The sequence below is a fragment of the Vitis vinifera genome, chromosome 5, assembly GCF_030704535.1.
Source record: "Vitis vinifera cultivar Pinot Noir 40024 chromosome 5, ASM3070453v1".
Classification (NCBI taxonomy): domain Eukaryota; kingdom Viridiplantae; phylum Streptophyta; class Magnoliopsida; order Vitales; family Vitaceae; genus Vitis; species Vitis vinifera.
Genome location: NC_081809.1, coordinates 5,125,521 through 5,144,806, shown reverse-complemented (window position 1 = coordinate 5,144,806; position 19,286 = coordinate 5,125,521). Strand labels below are relative to the sequence as shown.

Genomic DNA, 19,286 nt, shown 5'->3' with positions numbered 1-19,286 from the left:
AGACCTGGGATGAAATCCCACCTTCCCCTGTATTTTCCCCTTTTGGGTAGGGGAGTGTGGTTTCAAGGGCTTCCAGTAACTAATGTATATATGGGATGGACAAAATCCAGGGAAATGCTGCAAAACTAGAGAGGATGCAGATTCTAGAAGGAAGCTAGTCCGGCCAAGAAAAATGACCATCAAGGATATCTTGTCAGGTTTTCGATTGCATTAGCTGATTGTTGTGCACCTTAGTCCTTTGGATTCTTTTGGGATACCATGTGTGTGTGTATATGGAGAACATGTATGCAAATCTGAAAATACAATTTTCATATAAGCATACATAGTTGCAAAATAACATTTATGTGGCATGTGGATGATTGCATAGCATGTTTGAGAATCTGCATATTTTACTTGCCTTCACTATGTGATCAAGAAAGTTCGAAGATACAAAGATTTTGAACCAAAAGTATTTCCTTGCTTCACAAACAAACACTCACTAATCATTTCAACAAAAAATTTAGATTGAGACACTATTAGGAATTCCCTTGCCAGCGAGGCCACCCTGTCTTGAGTAATCTGAGGTGTTGGGATAGAGCAAGGTGTATTGCATCTCAACAGGCCCAAATCGGTTATTCCATCTCCTGTCTTGGTTCATTTGGTTAATTCTTGTTTCAATGCCCCTCAGCCTGCTGCCAAATCTCTCAAATGCCGCCAGGGGCTCAGCATCTGAAGTCCATTCAGGAGTGTCTCTCTGCCCAAGGTAAATCTCATCAGTAGAATGCCGAGACAAAATCTCTATTAGGGACACACCAAGAAGGGTTTGTAGCTGGGCTGTAATTGTTTTCAGGAAGGCTAAGTCAGGGTTTCTCTCAAGCTCTTGATACTCTGGAGTGCCTGGCTCAGGCATGAAGCGGCGGCTTATGGTTGGGCGGTTTGGAAGGTAGCCAGCATAAGGGTATTGCCCAAAATTGACAGCTGCATGGAGGGCAGAAGCCACCCAAATGATAATTGTGCATGTTTTGGTAAGATCAACTAGTGTCTGCATCTCTGACCACCATGGCTCATCTTTCTTGTCACCATGACCCTTGTTGCGGAGCTCCATCCACCATGACTGCAGTTCGGTGTCACATTGAATCAAGTCATCTGTAGGGTAGTAGAACGAGCAGTATTCAGTGACCCAAGTTTCAATTGCAGACCAAACTTCTAGCCCATCAACAGCATAGGGGTAATCCTCTATCAGAAGCCTGAGCCCATGGCGGTAGTTTGGGTCCTCAACTGCTACACCTCTGAAAGGAAATAGATCAAATTAAAATTGATTTCAACAAAGAGCAATGGAATGGACAATATTCTTTGTGTGCAGCTCTTCGGATTACCTCTTAAGTAAATCAGCAGGAAGCCCCTGCTCAGTGAAATTCCAGTTCTTATAAATCACAGCAGACATTTCCAGTGCATATTTACCAGGAAAAACTGTCATCTCAAGAAACCCACCTGCATTGATGAGAATGTGCCTGGCCAAGGCATTTATGTTCATTGTATCACGGAAGTGAGGATGCAGAAGCTTATATATGGGGTGAAGCACACTCAATTGTCTGTTTGTTGCAATCACAAATGGTTCTATTACTGCATGGGTGTTCAACCTGCAACCATAATCAGAAGTATTGAGGTACCCATTCTAAACTGGAGCCAAAATTCTTGCTTTGCCACCATCCAGAATTTTAATCTCATAAACATACCAGTGACTAATGAGTTGATGGTAGCCAGAATCATTCACTGCAGCATAAGCTTTGGCGAGCTGCCAAACTGAACCTTCAACACCATCTTCTGCTGGAGTGTAGACTTGGCTGGTGGCTCCATAACTTTCCCCTTGTGGATGTGGTAAGCTTAACTCAATTGCCAACGGTTTCAATGTCCCATCTTCTTTCAGGAAAAGGAGTGTTCTTGTGGCATATGTCTTTGTGCTAGTTGAGTTTATCCGGCTCAGGAATGGCATCAATGCATCATGATAATCTAATATGAACAGCTTGTCGTTCTTAATTGCCTATGTTTTTTTTTTTTTCCAGAAGAAATGGTTGTTAGTGTTGACAAGAACATAGTAGGAATTAGAATTAGTGACAAAACAAATAAAGCAGGAATAGTACTTGATCGACAGTGAGACCATTCATGTTTTTCTCGATATGCTCTTTGGTTATTGTACTGGTTTGATTGCCATATTTATTAATATCTAGCTTGCTGACCGGGGGAAACTCCTGCATATAGCATACTAGTTAGTCACTGAAGCAAAAGAACCATAAAATCCAAACTTATCGGTTGGAAATTCAATTTTACTTCTAGGCGACGGATTATAACAGGGTTTACTCCTGCCAGCATTTCTCGTCCAAACTCTTCATCTGTCCTCCAAGCAGTAGTATTTTCTGCAAGTATTTGACAGTAGCCTCATAATTAATATGCAAGATGATTAAGAATATTAGTAAATATTGAAGTCTCCAACCTATTGAAAGCCAAATGAGATACCTAAACAAAATCTATTTACCTTTTATTACATCAGGCATTGGAAATTTATGAAATCCTACATCTGAATGGGCGAGTTCCCTGATAAACTCCCATGATATGCAGTCCCTAACTGTACCGTGTGTTCCTCCATTTTGTCCATTAATCCCTACTTCATAGATGTTCAGTACATCTTGAAAGGAGTCAAATTCGTTGACAGTCTTGTCGAATAAAGATCTGATCTCCGGGATCAATACCTGAACAAGGGATTTGACAGCATAGGCAAGGACATCTGAGAACTTCACCTGACTAAACCGTTCATCCCTTGGAACATAAATATCTAAACGTAGGAGTGACAATCTTTTCTCGCTGCAAGGATCTGTTATAATGATAGTAGGAAAAAAATTGTAAAATAGAGATGATCAAAACGGAATGCCACTCATATATATATATATATGAACCTATGAGGATCACTATTTTTACCTTGCCACAAGGTTTAGGTATCTTACCGGTTTTTGTCCTTTCCCGCCCTGTTCTTCCTCTGCGGGGATAAGGGTAATCTTCAGATCCACCCAGAATAGGGCGTGCATGGCTTGGACCCTTATCTGGATTTCCCAAATCATTGTAGACATCATAGTCATAGATTCTTTCCCATGTTTTGCGCTCACCTTGTCCATTTCCACGAAGTTTCACCAGTTCTTCTTCCCTGTACTGGCGTAAAGGCTCTGGTGTATGACATGGAAGATAGGCCTGTACACAAATCTTGAACTTGCTTATTAGCATATATTTACTCAATTCACACAATGTTGATTGTGTAAAATTCACTTTCGTTAAGTTTCCCTTTTCCTTTCTAGTGACTTTCACCAGCCTACATATACCATCTTTGCCTTAAATTAGCTTTTGAACCTGTAGGAGCCAAGGAGGCATATGCACACCATAAAAACCTGTGCTAGCTTTAAAAAATCTGAACCCTGTCAACTAAGTAAAGGATATTTTGGTAGTGGGAAAGATAAAATATGAGTTTCCGACTAAAAGAAGAAGAAAAAGCTTTCAGTAATTACCATGGAAAAAAGAGAGAGATGGAAATCATGACAGAGAGACAGGCAATATGGCCCAGGATGCTAAATCAAATCCATAAAGTTAATGTCTGGAGTTTTGGGTCTTCCCCTGTAATGATCTTGATGGATTTTCAATGATATCTAATGATTGAACTGGGAGAATCATCTTGGCAATGGGCTACAGGTGAATTATAGTGGAAGTTCAGATATAGCTTTATCTCACACTTCAGATGATCTAAAAACACATTACCTTGTTTGAGAAGAACACCCGCTCATTCGTGTATCGCACGGGGAAAACCCAAGAATTGCACACAAAATGGATCCGACCCTGTCCTGGAACGTCTTCTAAGGTGACTGAACTTAGGTAGAACTCACTGTGGTGATGGTTGCTGACTCTGAGAGCTCCAGGAACACCCATCCCCTCTTCCCAGTCAAATGTAACTGCAAATTCAGTTTCTCTGGCTGTTATTGCTGGACCTGTGCAATTCCATTTCTGCAAACATGTCGCCTTCCCAATTTTTCCTCCCAAATTGTTTTCTGAATGTACACACAATTTACAACTACATTTTAGTTAAATCAAACCAACATTTCTCAAGCCATTACTAGAGCTACTATATGATCTGGAATTTTCCTTTTCAGAACATTAAATAGAACTGAAAAGCTTTGCTTAATTAATTAAGCCTGTCTGCAAGATATAAACAAAAAATTGGATTTTTTTTTTTTTACTTTGATTGGAGAAGGAATACAACACTTCTTTAATTTTCAATTCAAAAGAAGCCCTCGTCTTCTTTAACAGTCTTAGGCTATTCCAGCTAGTTTTAGATGCAGAGAAGCTGACCTGGGTCGGCATGAGTAGCACTGATTAGCTGCAGAGATACGTGTTTGCCCACCAATTCATAAACGCTGTCAATCAAGGAGGCCTTGCTATCATTCAAGTCCATCACATTCTTCTTCATCAACACCACTCTCCCTTCGATCTTCTGGCTTTCATCCTCCCTGTCCTTCGACTTCTTACTATTACTTCCACAAACTTTCTCAAAAAATCCCCCTATCGTCTCTGAAGTGGACGCCATTGAAGCTTCTCTCCTGGAAAGACTAAAAGGGGTGTTGAGAGAACTGCAATCAAATACAAATTTGAATGAGGGTTTCTTCAATGGGGATGCTCAAAACTGGACTGCATATTATAGATGCAAACAGTATTTTTCTTTGATGTCTTAACATCTGGTAGGCTGACTTTTCATTGACGACCCTTAAAACAGTCACAAGCACTGGTAGGGTCCTAAAAGGAATTTCCCTCTTTATCTCTTTATTAAAGAGAAATCAAAGGACCTGATTCCACCCATGTTTGCCCAAACATAATTTTCAAGTTCTTAAATTTTTTTTTCCCTGGCGGGGTTCGCTGGTTCATACACTCTCTCCTCTCATTCACACATGGTCTCATCTTCATTCGTGGGAAGACTTTTGATTCCTCTTTTAGCAGCCCATGTTAATCGTCTTTATAGTCCTGTAATCATATTTAAAAATCAATTTGCTTTTCTTTGGCTGCTTCTTCTTGGTTCTTCATCCGTTGTGTGAAATGGAAGCTGGCTGGCTGGTTGTGCTGCTTGTGGGTCTTTCTTTATAGCTGTTTATTTCACATGAAAGAGACATATTTGGAGTATTGCAACTTGTAAATTACTTCGAGTAGCCAAGGGTTTTCTAATCGGACATTTATGAGGGTGACGAGATCCAAGAAATGGTAAATATTTTAAGGTGGGAAACAGTTTAGGGAAGGCGGATGCTTATCACGTTAGCATCTAACCCAGCCAAATGATATTGACTTGAGAGTAGACGATGAAGACCTGTATGGATCACTCCTGGCCAACTTTCAATCACAGATTTTAAAGTTCTTGGCTTCTTTTAAGTGGAATTCTGGTACATACATGCTCCTGCAATTTCACTTTGCATCATGGAATTTTAACTTAAACGGTTGATTTTCAAACATTGAATAATGACAAAATGAAGATACTATGGTGGTTTGAAAACTGTTTTTGAAAATACTTTTTTAACTTGGAAAATACTGTTGATAAATTTTTGACCTAAACACTTTGGTATAAAAACAAATCATTTTTTAGAACAAATTTTAGGTTATTTAATTTAAAATATGAAAAATGTTTTGAAAATTTTTGTATGTAAATGTAAAACTATTTTCATAGAAAATAAATTTAGAAAACTGTTTGTATGTTTTTAAGAATTGCTTTTATTTTTTTGAAAACATTCCCAAATGGGATCATGATATGGGATTTTTTTTTTCTATTATTTCAAGCCCACTTCATTTATTTTAATTCTTTCATTAAAGATTAAATAATTTAAAAATATATAAATTTTTAATTAATCTTAATTATGTTTGATTTTTTTTTATATTTTTTATCGGATAAATATGAGTTCACATTTTTTTTCTTTCTTTAGTATTTTTTTATAGGATAAATATGAGTTAACAATCTATAAATTCTTTCATTAAAGATTAAATAATTTGAAAATATATAAATTTTAATTAATCATAATTATGTTTGATTTTTTTTATATTTTTTATAGGATAAATATGAGTTAACATTTTTTTTTCTTTAGTATTTTTTGGAACCCAACAAAACCTTACGTTATGTTGGTTCTCAAAATTTTGAGAGAAAATTCAAGAAAAAAGAAAATAAAGAGGAAAAATTAGAAAGAAAAAAAAAAAAAACAAACATAAATAGATTTAGAGTACATTTGACAATGGTTTTAAAAAATATTTCTAACATTTTTAATATTTGAAATTTTTTATTTCTCTGATATTAAAAAAATTAAAAACACTTCTTAAAATTATTGTCAAATATATTCTTAGATTATGTTGAATATCAAAACAAAATTTAAAAGAAAATGTAATATGAATAAAATTAAAAGTAAAAAAAAAATTAAAATTAAAATTAATAAATTATTACTTGTGCTTTTCGGAACATAGCTTTAATGAATGAAACTACCATCACATTGTATACGCGTGACGAATTATTGTACTAGGTCTCATCCCCATTGTTTTAAATTTTAGATTTTAATAAAAGAAACTAGGGGTACGTTCGTTATAACTACGATGTTGAAATGAGAGGTGGGCAGCATCATTCATTTGGGGCCTGGGCATTAGCCACAAGGTGGTTGGTCGGTGGCTGGTAGTAGAGATTTGGAAAGAACCATATACCCACTTTCATGGGTTGTTTACTTTTCCACACTAAAAATCCGAGGGTATGAAACCAGACAATTTGAATATGCGACGCCTATGTCTCCGTATAGCTAAGGTATTGCTCAAATCACTTTGCCTACTCTGGAAGCCAATGATCAAATTAAGGTATTTAACACAAGTACCTTCCTGAAAGTATTCCTTTGCGTTGAAAAAGTGCTCTATACTCTACAGTCTTGTGCTTGCTTTCCCTTTCTAGCAAGGAATATCGGCTTATTCGCCCTTGCCCATCCCCTTATCATTCAAGGTGATTGAAGTTGGTGATAAAACTAAAAATTTGATATTTAATGACTAAAACGCCGTCAACTTAACTTAATTACTTCCATTCGTCAACCAAAATTTTTGGAAATATCTTCGTAATTCAAGTCAAAGCCTTGCTTGTATGAATTCTCATTTGGCCTAAGAAATTGGCATTTTAACAGCTAGATCCACATTTGTACACATGTGAAGATTAATATTCTGAAATTTTTTAATGGGGGAAAGGGGACATTTCTTTCTCTTTTCCTCCTCCTTCCTCGTCTGTTCTCATACACGTGGGTATTAATCAATTATATCTCCCCCCATGGGCCATGACCCAACCACTCCATTTCATGGGTCATGGCCAGATGAGTTATGACTCACAATATTATTGCAATGTGGTTGGCCCCCACACACGTACAGCTGCCAAAATAAAACAGGAAGATTTGCCACACTATTGAAGGTAAAAAGCTTGGATCCTGCTCAATGATTGTGTAGGTTTGTAGTTGTTTGCCGAATGTATTTTGTCCAACTTACGATTGTACAATTGGTTAGGTGGGACTGTGGAAGTAGTTGCTATTTTCCTTGCCTATTTTATTAATACAAAGTATACCGCCTCCACTTTGGTCTAGGATCTCATCCCCTCCAACTATGAACTAAAACAGAAGGGCAAAATCCTACTTTTAGGCTTTGCATTCCGGGCGGGTTGATGATTCCCTGCTTGTGAGCCACGGAAAAGAATCTGAATTAAAGAGAAAGAGGGGAAAAAAGGAAGAATAAAAATAAGAAAGATAAATTAAAGTAATCCCTTCTTGCGCTAGAAAAAAAAAAAGGCCGAACCGATTCAAAAAGATCAAAAGGTGAGGAAGAGAATATGCTAAAATTTATTTTCCACTTTTGAGGGTGAAAAATTTAGAGTGTCTTTGAAGTTAGTTTGAAAAATAGATTTTTTTTAAAAACAAAAAAGAATAGATAATTAGGAATATTGTTGGTTTTTTAGAATAATTGTTTAAAAACACATTTTTGATAATTTTTTTTAAATAAGAATTTGTTTGAGAATCTGAAATATTTTTAACCTATTTTTTTTATTTTCAAATATTTCTTAAAAATAACTATGGTGTTTTATTTTTAATTATTTTCAACATTTATATAATTATTTTTTAAAACAATCTTAAAACATCTTAAATAAATTAAAATATATTTTCAAAAAATACCATAGAAAATACCTTATTTTTATGAGAATAGGAATTTATTTGGGACCTATTTGTTTTTTTTAATCTATTTTTATTTTTTTAATAGAGAATAATGTTTTAATATTGGTTTTGAAAGCTGAAAATATATTTTAATTATTTTAAGTTATATTGATTTATTTTATTAGATTATTTTTAAAAATAAAATATTATACATAAAGTTATGTTTAATAAATATTTAAAATTATAAAAAAACAAGTTAAAAACTGTTTCAAATTTTTAAACGGTATTTCCTTTTAAAAAACATCATAAAAGAGTTTGAAAGATTTTGAAAACATTCATAAATTCAAGAAGATAAAAAACAAATATGCAAATTATGAATAAGTGAATCATATATTTTTCGTTAAATTTAAATTTAATATCATGTTGAATATTCATTTAATTAGAAGCTTAAACTTGTAAAATTTAGGTTTAATTGAGATAATTTGGGTAATTTTGAACCTTTCAACACAAAATTTGGGGAAGAAAATAATTAGAGGTACCAAAAAGTGTATTTTTAATATTATAAAATTACCCTGACAGAGAAATGTAACAAGATTTTTAAATTCGCTTTTAGGGTGTCACCTCCGAGCTCCGTGGTTCACGAGGCAAGGACAACAATGACATTACCTTTTGGTTCCACATGACACCTTGGCTCAACTCACGGTCCGAATTTCTTTGCATGCCGGAGGGCTTCCAATGCCGAATAAGCTCATATTATAAGCCATCATTGCACTGAAAATTAAACTTTACACCTTGGAATTACTTTTAATGCATGAAGAGGTGCAGGCGGATGTGGGCTTTTTGGATTAAAATGAGCCTTCATGATCTGATAAGGACCCTTGGATGTCCTCTAATAATTTGGGTCGGGGTTTGGAGACAGGCAGTCATGGTTTGTCAGCCTCTGGGGTGGTGGGTTCATTAATACTGAATCACTGATGAGCTACTCCATGTGACACACACCCACCCGCCGGGTCTCTTGGCATTGAATGGAAAATGATACTCCTCTCCAAGTCGTGGTTAAAAAATCCAACATGTGATCATTATTTTATGAAGGTGATGTCTTTGATGGAGTTATTTTCCTGTACGTTGAAAACAGGGCACAGTGTGAAGTAGGGTCCTTGTGATAAGACATTGGAATTCTCGTAAGATTAGGATTCCAATTTCCACTATGCTTAAAGAAAAAAGTACTAGAATGCCTTTTTATTATAGTTTTTATAGTGAAACAAATGATGCTTTTCTTGTGTGTTTGTCCATGGCTAATGCCCTTTGGTGGCCGACCATATCCTTTGGATGTATGTATTGTATTGGATATTGTTTCGGATTGCAAGATCGATGGTATGAAGGTTTGCTGTATATAGAAAAATGGTTGTGTATTATGTTGACTATACTATATTTATTTACAAAGGAAGTCTTGATAAGGCAAGATAACTGTGCATGAATTATAATACAACTGTATATGAATCATATTTCAAATTTCTCTCCAAAGAATTATATTGATTGTATGATTTTTTCTATTACCTAGAAACCGCTCCATGATTGTGAGATTTTCTCCATTACCCTATAATCGTTCTATGATTATGGGTGAGAGTATGATTTTCTTCGTTATGCCTCCACAAGATGGTGATTTCATTGAGAACACCAATCTTGGATTAAAAGTGAAAGAATCTTTGTCAAAACGGTGGTCTAGTAAGAATCTTTGTCAAAACGGTGGTCTAGTAAGATAGTTAGCAAATTGATCCGTTATACCAATGTGAAAGACACAAAGAGAGCCCTTACCATCTTGATCTCTAACAAAGTGAAAATCCAAAGGAATATACTTCATGCAGGAATGAAAGACGAGATTTACACAAAGATATATTATACCAACATTATCACATTAAATGATAGGGGATGTGGGCAAAGAGATATGAAGCTCTAAAAGTAAGGTTTGTACCCAATTTAGTTCTGCAGTTGCACTGGTAACTACACAACATTTAGCTTCAATAGAGGAGCGGACTACTGTTCGCTACTTTTTGGAGCCCCACAAGATAGGATTGGAACCCAAATAAAGGACGTAGACACTAGTTGAGTTTCGATCATCCCTTTCACCAGCCTAATACAAGGATGACAATGAAGTGGGTTTGGGATGGAGCACCCCTACCCGATTCCTATCCTAGTTTTATAATTTTTTTCCCATCATCATCCCAAACCCGGGGCGAGGTGGGGTTGATGTACCCTATTCCCATTTACCAAAAAAAATGATAATACCATCTCCGTCTCAGTTATGTTTTTGAGGCAAGTTAGGTCTAGTCATGAAGAAAATCAACAAATAAAACCTAACAACAAATCACAGATGAAAACCAACAACAAATCTTGGAAGAAAATTAGTAGCAAATTTTGAGCAATTGTAGAGGGAAAAAAAAAAAAGACATCAGTTTGGAATGAAAACTATAAGAAATGTGTTTGAATATGTTTAGTTAATCCTGTGTACATAGTAAGGAAAAAGGACAAAGGGATTGGATCCCATATGGGGGTAATAGTATCAAAGTCAAAGAATTTCAAGAGCCTAGGTCAAGGAAATTACATAATTACTCTACAATAGAGGTTCAAAGACACAACTTTCCAAAACACATTCATAGAGATACTTAACCACCACCACATACTATTCTTTCCTTTTCCTTCAAACTATTTGCTAGTATCCTTCTACCAATGCCAATTCAAGATCCAGTTTCAAAAAAATAAAAATAAAAAATAAAAAATAAGGGAAATTGCCTAAATTCTCAAAGCCCAAAACTCAATCAAATATAACACAACATTGAAAAGGTGTTGTAGAGAGAAAAAGAGAGGGAGAAAGAGGATTAAAAGTCAAAATTTAGGATTCTCGTATATGAAAAAAAAAATAAAAAATCCACAATACCCTAACAATATGTTGCCTACAATCTAGTTTTAGAACACAAAGTACGGTTTTAGAGCAACAAAAATGAGAAAATCTAGAGCTTTCATATGATTGAAGCTATGAAAGGAACCATAAATTTGTAAAAAGAAGTGATTATTTATACAAAGGAGATTCTTGGTATTATGTAACAGTATAAGGGTAAAATGGTAATTATACATTTGGGACGAAGCATGGCGGGGTAGATCACTAGAAAATCCATACCCTCCCAGACCCGTTCCATACCTGATTATCATATTTCCATCCCCATCTTAATAGGGGTAGGGTGAAGCGAGTAACTTGATTAACCCACAAAATTGTCATCCTTAGCTTAATTTGCGTCAAAATAAGCATGGAAGGAAAGTGGAGTATTCAGGAACGAACCATAATGTAGTGTCCCTTTCAAGTAGTGAAGTAAATGCTTAGTAGTACCCTAATGAAGAGTGGATAGTTGTGCATAAATTGAGATAACTTATTAACAACAAAGAAAATATCAGGGCGTGTAAATAAAGGATATTGTAAAGCTCCCACAACTCTTCGATAAAGCCTGGGATCTATTGGAGTAGAACCATCATAGAGAGAAAGTGATGTGGTAGATAATAAAGAAGTGGTAACTTCTTTAGCTTCACTCATGTTAGTCCGCTTAAGCAAATCAAGTATGTAGATGTGTTGAGATAAAAACATGCCTATAAGGGTGGAAATGACTTCTAATCCAAGAAAGAAGTATAAATCACTCAAGTCTTTGATAAAAATGATTGGAAAAGAGACTAAATGAAGTCATTAAGAAGAGATTTTGTATTACGATTGATTATGATGTCATCAATATACACCAAAAGATATATAAGAGCATCACCTTTAGAGTGTATGAAGAGTGATGTATCAACCTTGGAGTTATAGAAGCCAAAAGAGATAAGGAATCAACTCATGCTCGGGGAGCTTGTCGAAGTCCATACAATGCTTTACTCAATTTACACACATGGTTGGGCATATTAGAGTCTATGAAACCAGGTGATTGTGACATGTAGACACCTTTGGACAAAGGGTCATGCAGTAGCGACATAAACTGAGCAAACTAAGAAGGAAAGTTTGAGGGTGTCAATTTGAGGGACAATTGTACGACCATGTTGAAGGAGATAATATTTACTTCTTGAATGGTTTGGGTGGTTAGGATGCCAGCAACATTGCTTTGGACATTGTTAGTAGTAATTTCAGCCACTGTAAAAAAAAAAATATCAAATTCTACTCGTCAAAGTTTTATACATTGATACCATATGAAGGTTTACTATATATAGAAAAATGGTTGTGTATTATGTATTGATTATACATATACAATGGAAGCCTTGATAAGGCAAGACAACTATGCATGAATTATAATATGACTATATATGAATCATATTTCAAATTTCCCTCTTGTGAACTTGAAAGAATTATATTGATTACATGATTTTTTTTCCATCAGATGGTATTGATTTTTTACCATCATTACCTTGTTGGTATATTTGGTAAGTGGGAATGATGAATAGAAATAAGCATCTCATTCTTTTTCTTATATATTCTCATATCTGGATAATTAAAGTGTCGATAAGAAAGGAATAAGATAATTTTTTAATAAAAATAAAATCTTGCTTAAAAGTGGAACTTTGATTTTATCACTAATAATCATTTCAACTTTAAATTTGTATCCATCTAAATATAAAAATGAGAATTACTAAATTCATTCATATTAAAAAAAAATGAGAATGGAAACAGACTATTCATTCTCATGTACCAAACATGACCTATATGTAATTTTGTTTGTATCATGAGATCTTTTTATATTTAACCTTGGGTTATAATAATGTTGTGTGGTTTAGGAGACCATTTGAGATGTACTTTTGAGAAAGGTTAAATATGTTTCCCCTTGGAAATTAGGTATTTGATGTTTGAAAATCTTTTAAAAATTACTTTAAAAAATTAGAAAAATGTTTAAGGTGATTTTTGGATAACACTTGATAGATTATTTTTCCATTTTTTTGTTATATAATAAATTATAAAAAAAATTCTATCCAAGCACTTGTTTAATTTATATCCAAATATTATAAAAACATTTTGATATATCTCTCTTTGTGATTTCTATATAAAATATAAAAACTTTTAAAGATTAACAAAAAAAAATAATGATTTTTATAAATTAATTAAATTTTGAGGTATTAAAAAATTTATTATCTTAAATTTAATTTTTTAAAAATAAATAAATTTTAAGCACATAAAGTAAATTTAAACTTTTTTTATACAAGAATTTTATTTCTTAAAAATAGGAAATGGTTCCAAATAAAGCCTAAGTGTTTACCTTTACAAATGTTTTCGAATAAAACCGTTACTTTTACAAAAATATTATAAATTAAAGACAATTTAACAAAAGCACTACACTTTAACTAAATTAGATACAAATATTATTCCTCTCTTTTGGAAGATAGCTAAAATTATTTATTTTGCCCTTGGAAGTTCATACAATGAACTATTAAAAAGACCCATGGGCTGTCCAACAAATATATTCCATAATTAATATATAAAATTTATTTATTTTGATGATATTGGTAATAATTTACATTTCTTCGATTTATTTATGAAATGGAAAAAATCATACACTTAAAAATAATACTTAAATTAATTTCTTTTACCCCTAAATTATGTTAAATAAATAAAATTAATTATAACCCTTTTTTATCCACCAATCAAAAATATTATAGTCTTAATCTATATATATATATGGAAAATCATCTTTAGATATTGTCTTAAGTTTTATAGATACAAAATTATAAGTTTATTGCTCACAATAACAATTCACTTAATATAAAAAATGGTATAATGTTTCATTTAGTCTGGATTCTATTATCATACAAGTCTTATATAGATTAATACCGATATGTCTTTTTCACATCTCTTATATTTAGTGAAACATTTCAAAACTATATTAAAGTTTGACAACTTGAATCATCGACCCCTATATTTCCTATTTGAAAGGGTTTTAAAATTTTTTAAAACAAAATTTTGACTTTAAGACTTTTTTGAGCTAGTGAAATGGTGTTTTTAATATTAACCGTTGTAACATATTTCAAACTAGTAATCATCGAAACAAAATTATTAACCTAAATTCATATATTAACAATCCTTCCTTCTAAAAATTTCAAGATAAAATAAGAAGACTGCAACATGGTCCTCCAAAACTTTCAAAAAGAAGGTTCCAAACTACAATTCATTAATTATCCCTTTTCTTTTTTAAACTTTTTTTTTTATGGGAAAGTTTTTCATTTCTAGAGTGAAAAAGACTTTTACTTTAAGAAAATTCAATAATCTTTTATAAAAGAAGTCAACATCATTTAAAAGATTTGATCCCGTGACTTCTTGATTTCTTATAATTTCTTGTTCAACATTTTATTTTCTTTATTAAATCTTTCCTAACTGGCCGACCATATCCTGTTAGGATGTGTGTATTGTATTGGATATTGTTTTGAGTTTGCTAGGTTCATGGTACAGATTCTTTTCCTATCTTTATGCTGTATGTAATCTTGTTTGTATCATGGAATCTTCATAAATTTTTAACCTTATGGTTGTTGAAAGTTTGTAGATTAAGAAAAGAAAATGGAAGAAGAAGAAAAATCAATCCTCAAAGTATCAAGATTTTTACATGAAAAATCATCCATAAAGTGTAATAAAGGCTTTTTGGATATAAAAAGACATGGGATCTCAAGATCGTAGAGCACAAATTCACTATTATAAGAAAAATGCATAAATTTAAAGCTCGTTTGATCATGCTTTTTAAAACTTGTTTTTAAAAATAAGTTAAAAACCGATGAAAACAAATTTTATTTATTATCTAAATATTATTTCCTATTTTACTTTATTTTTAAAAATTATTTCTAGAAAACAACAATTAAATACTCTTACTTATCCTCAGGTTTTACTCCATGGTATTTATTTAGTCTTCATGTCCACCATGTAGCACCACATATACACCCAGTACACATATCTCTTTCACTAACCTAAGAATGTGAGAAAAACGCTAATAATTAGTTACCAAAATTTGCATCAAGATCAAAGAATTTTGGCATAGTATATATAGACATGAAATCGTATGGATAGAATCCTAAAGTTTTCAAAAACCAAATTTTAAAAATTAAAAAAATAAATAAAATAAAACAAATTGGGATATAAAATTTGAAAAAAAGAAAATCTCTTGCATCAAGTTTAAACTTTTGTAAAGTTTTTAATTTAATTAATTAAAAATATTTTAGCTCAATTAAAAATCTAAAGTTTATTTTATGTCATATTTTAATAAAATTAGTCATTTCTAAATTTTTTTATACTTAGCTATGTCATTTTAGATTGATTACATAATAACTTTAAGATTTCAATAGAGAGTAACACATAATAAAGTAGAAAACTCCCAAATTAGGATGAATGAAACAAAATTTTCACTACTTAAATTAAGCAAACTAATGTAGTAATAATTGTAATAAAATTACATGGTTTAAGAGGTCATTTGAGACATAATTTTAAGAGGTGATAGAAGCACTCCTTGATAAACACTCTCTCATAGAAATTAGGTATTTCATATTTGATACATATTTAAAAATTACTTTTAAAATATTTAAAAAACATTTAAAAGATGATTTTTGGACAATCACTTTAGAGGTGATTCTTAATAAATAAATAAAAATCATTTTTTTATTATATAATAAATCCATTTATTATTTTCCATTTTTAAAAAAATGGATAACAATAGTAACTTTTATATAAAATATAAAAAAATTTAGAGACCTATATTAATTTTTAAAAACTAATTAAAAACATTAAGGTATTAAAAAAATTATTCTCTCAATTTTTAATATTTTTAAAATAATTTTTAATAACATAAAGTAAGTTTATAATTTTTACATAAGAGTTTCTTCTTTTATGTAAAAGTTTTCAAAATAAAAAACAAGGAGTATACCCAATGAAGCTTAAACAATTTTCTTTGAAAACATTTCTAGGAAAAGTATTATTAACCAAAATATTATGAATTAAAAATGGGTTATAACAAAAATATAAATAAGAAGAAAAAGCAAATATATATATATATATATATATATATATTTGTAATTATAACATTACCAGCAAAAGAGTTTCTTTTAGTAGTGATTTTAAAAAGTATTTTAACACTTCAAAATTTTTATTTTTAAGTATTACAAAGGCTAAAAACGCAACAAAAAGTTATTACCAAATACAGACAAAATGTGATAAACTAAAAACACTTTAAAAAAATTATATACAAAAAAAAGATTATTAACAAAATAAAAAATTAAAAACCTAGAATTTGTTTCGGAAGTTTGCTTAAATGATTTATTTTGATGATATTTTTAATAATTTATATTTCTTTCATTTTATTTTATGGAATGGGGGAAATTATATTCTCAAAAATAATATTTTAAATTAATTTATTTTAGGCCTAAGTCAGATTAATTAAATTAAATCGAATGGAAGGAATTTATAAACCAAAACGATTTCAAAGGATTTGACGAAAGAATTTTTAGATTTTCAATTCGAGTTTTATGGGATTTGGGATTCCTTCAAGCAAATGCAGAGACACAAATTAGTGAAGCCCCTGGTGCATCCAGGCGTGAATGGTGGCCAGACTGAACAACTGGCTCGGAGCCCAACCTCGTTCTACTTGGACCAGACTCCAACCCAAATTAAAGATCGGAGCCCACTAAGCAAGCCCAAATCAGTCCAAACCAGGCCGTAACCATTAGGCCCACCACAACGTTAAGATGAAGTCGGGACAAGGTGAAAATCATTTTTTGTCTTTAGGATAAATTAAACATAGCCTTAAGCACCCAAGAGAAAAATTTTCATAATGAGGATCAAATTATGTTTCTCTCTCACTCCACAAGATTGATTCATGGGGTTGAAATTAGGCATAAAAAAAATTAATTCATGCCCAACTCAATTAATTCAAGGATATCATTCATCTTAATGTTGAAAATTAAGGATTTGTTTAGTAATTGTTTTCAAAAGTAATTTTTTAGAATAGTTTTTTGAAAATCATTCTTTGATTTTTTTTTAAAACAAAATCTGTTTGAAAACATAAAATATTTTTAATCTATTTTTAATATTTTTATATCTAGTGTTTTATTTTTTTAATTATTATTCATGTTTGTATAATTATTTCTTAAAACAACTATAAAAAAATAAATGAAAAATATTTTAAAAAAAATTATGTTTCTTATCTTAAAAATAAAAAATGGAAAACAATTTTAACTATCAAATTTGATTTCTATTGTTTTTTGTTTTGAAGAACAAAAAATCTATTCTAAAAAACAATTCAAAACAGTCATAAAACTCAAAATTTTATTTGTAGAAGATGTAAGAGAAATTGAATAAAATATTAACTATCAAATATATATAATTTCAAATCATTTATCATTACATTCATTTAGAAAAAAAAAATTAAGGTATCCATCAAACTCAGTCTTCCAAAATTAATTAAAAGAAAATTAAATTATTAGACAAAAATGTAAATAATGGAATGAATACAAATAATAAAAAATATGAAAAAGCATGCAAAATAAAACCAAGATATAGATTAATCAAATCAAGATAATAAAATAATATTATAAAATTAAAAGTATTTATTTATTTGTTATTAGTTTGAGTTGGAGTATGAGATAGAGTTTGAATTAGATTAAGAATCGAGGTTTATCCTCTCGACATTATTGTCATATGAATATTCATTAGTCCTGAACGTCGTATTTTTTCCTATGTTCCTCTTTCTCTACTCTTAGAACCGCCTAGCCATGAACAAATATAATAAAGCAAACATGACTCTCAACTGTAACAAGGATGACGAAATCTGTAGCATGACCAAATTTGTTTGCAAGCAATTATGCGAGATGGAATGAAATGAGGTCGGAACTCGGAAGAGACCCCACCGGACCTTATTGGCTGAACTAAAGTGAGAATAAGTATCCGACACTCCATATATAGTCCAAAGAAGGCGACCTTCCCGGTAAGCTTCCGCTACCAGTTGCGATTGCAGGCAGCCATGCAATCATTGTATTCCTTTCACGTGCCTTCTGAAACGACACAAATCAATCAATTGACTCTATCTTCTTGGAATTCGGGAGAAATGCCCTCCTCCCCACCCGACGTCCCCTTCCCCTAACTTTGTGGACACGGTCGCAACTCTTTTTCCTCCCTTTCACCACTCCTACGGTGCTCCTCCTCCAATTGGGGTTCTTCCATTCGATCCCAATCCTGTGCTTTCCAAATAAATATATTTGTTTTTGTTTGCTTCGCGTTGTACACCAACACAAAGGATTCTTCCTTCTCATCCCATCTGCAGACCACCCTTGCCGGATGGAGCAATTCAATCCAAGGAAAGGAACTTGCTTTGAATTTCTCTCGAAGCTCGATTTTGTTTTCTCCCGTGCTCTGGTCTGCATGACGTTGACGTGTAGCATTTCTTTTGCTTTACGAATGAAATTACCATTGGCATCTTAATTAGGAAATCACCGAAAGACTTCAGTTGATAAGGAAGTTGATTACGTGGCGACATGTCACACCCTTGCAGTCAGCAGCACAATGGAATTCTTTTCTTGGAGAATATGACTTTACAGCCAATATTGTTGACCCGTGATTTGGGCTGGGCTATGTTATTGGACCTTCGTTTAAAATTAAAATGCCGTGTACAACTGGTCCAATATATATATCCTAATCACCATGCACGCAATCAACTGCAAAGCATGAGGGAAACATGGAGTAATTAAAAGACTAGAAAATGGACCACATTACACATACGTTACTACTTTGAAGCAACTCCTAAATTTTAATAATAATTTGGATGGTGTAGAAGAATAGAATATCGGTATTTTATTTTATTTTATTTTTATCATTTTTAAAATTATTTCCATAAATATATTGGAAATTGAAGTATTTATCTCTTTAAATAAATAATTGTAGGTTTATTTATTGCATATAATTAAAATATGTATGTAAAAAAGGAAAAAAAAATTAAAAAATAATGGAAAATGATGTGTTAATTACGCATTAGGAAACAAAAACAAAAATTAATTTCCTTGTCATCCACACGGTGAAAAAAACCGAAAGAGAAA

At 32.0% G+C, this 19,286-nt stretch overlaps 1 protein-coding gene across 1 annotated transcript; it reads right to left on the bottom strand.

Moving 5' to 3' along the window:
* Positions 1-371: 371 nt before the first annotated feature.
* LOC100251097 (probable linoleate 9S-lipoxygenase 5) lies at positions 372-5,105 on the bottom strand. The gene is made up of 9 exons (XM_002277971.5): positions 4,366-5,105; positions 3,778-4,064; positions 2,979-3,219; positions 2,513-2,848; positions 2,308-2,393; positions 2,121-2,228; positions 1,716-2,020; positions 1,356-1,619; positions 372-1,268 (listed from the first exon to the last, which is right to left on the bottom strand). The coding sequence occupies exons 1-9, from the start codon at positions 4,598-4,600 to the stop codon at positions 500-502; spliced, it is 2,631 nt and encodes an 876-aa protein (XP_002278007.1). The 5' UTR covers positions 4,601-5,105; the 3' UTR covers positions 372-499.
* Between the last annotated feature and the right edge of the window lie 14,181 nt (positions 5,106-19,286).

Coding starts and splice junctions, on each gene's coding strand:
- LOC100251097 (XM_002277971.5), bottom strand. CDS start 4,600: ATGGCGTCCACTTCAGAGACGATAGGGGGATTTTTTGAGAAAGTTTGT. Junction 4,065..4,365: donor TGCTACTCATGCCGACCCAG/GTCAGCTTCTCT, acceptor GTGTACATTCAG/AAAACAATTTGGGAGGAAAA. Junction 3,220..3,777: donor GGGTGTTCTTCTCAAACAAG/GTAATGTGTTTT, acceptor ATTTGTGTACAG/GCCTATCTTCCATGTCATAC.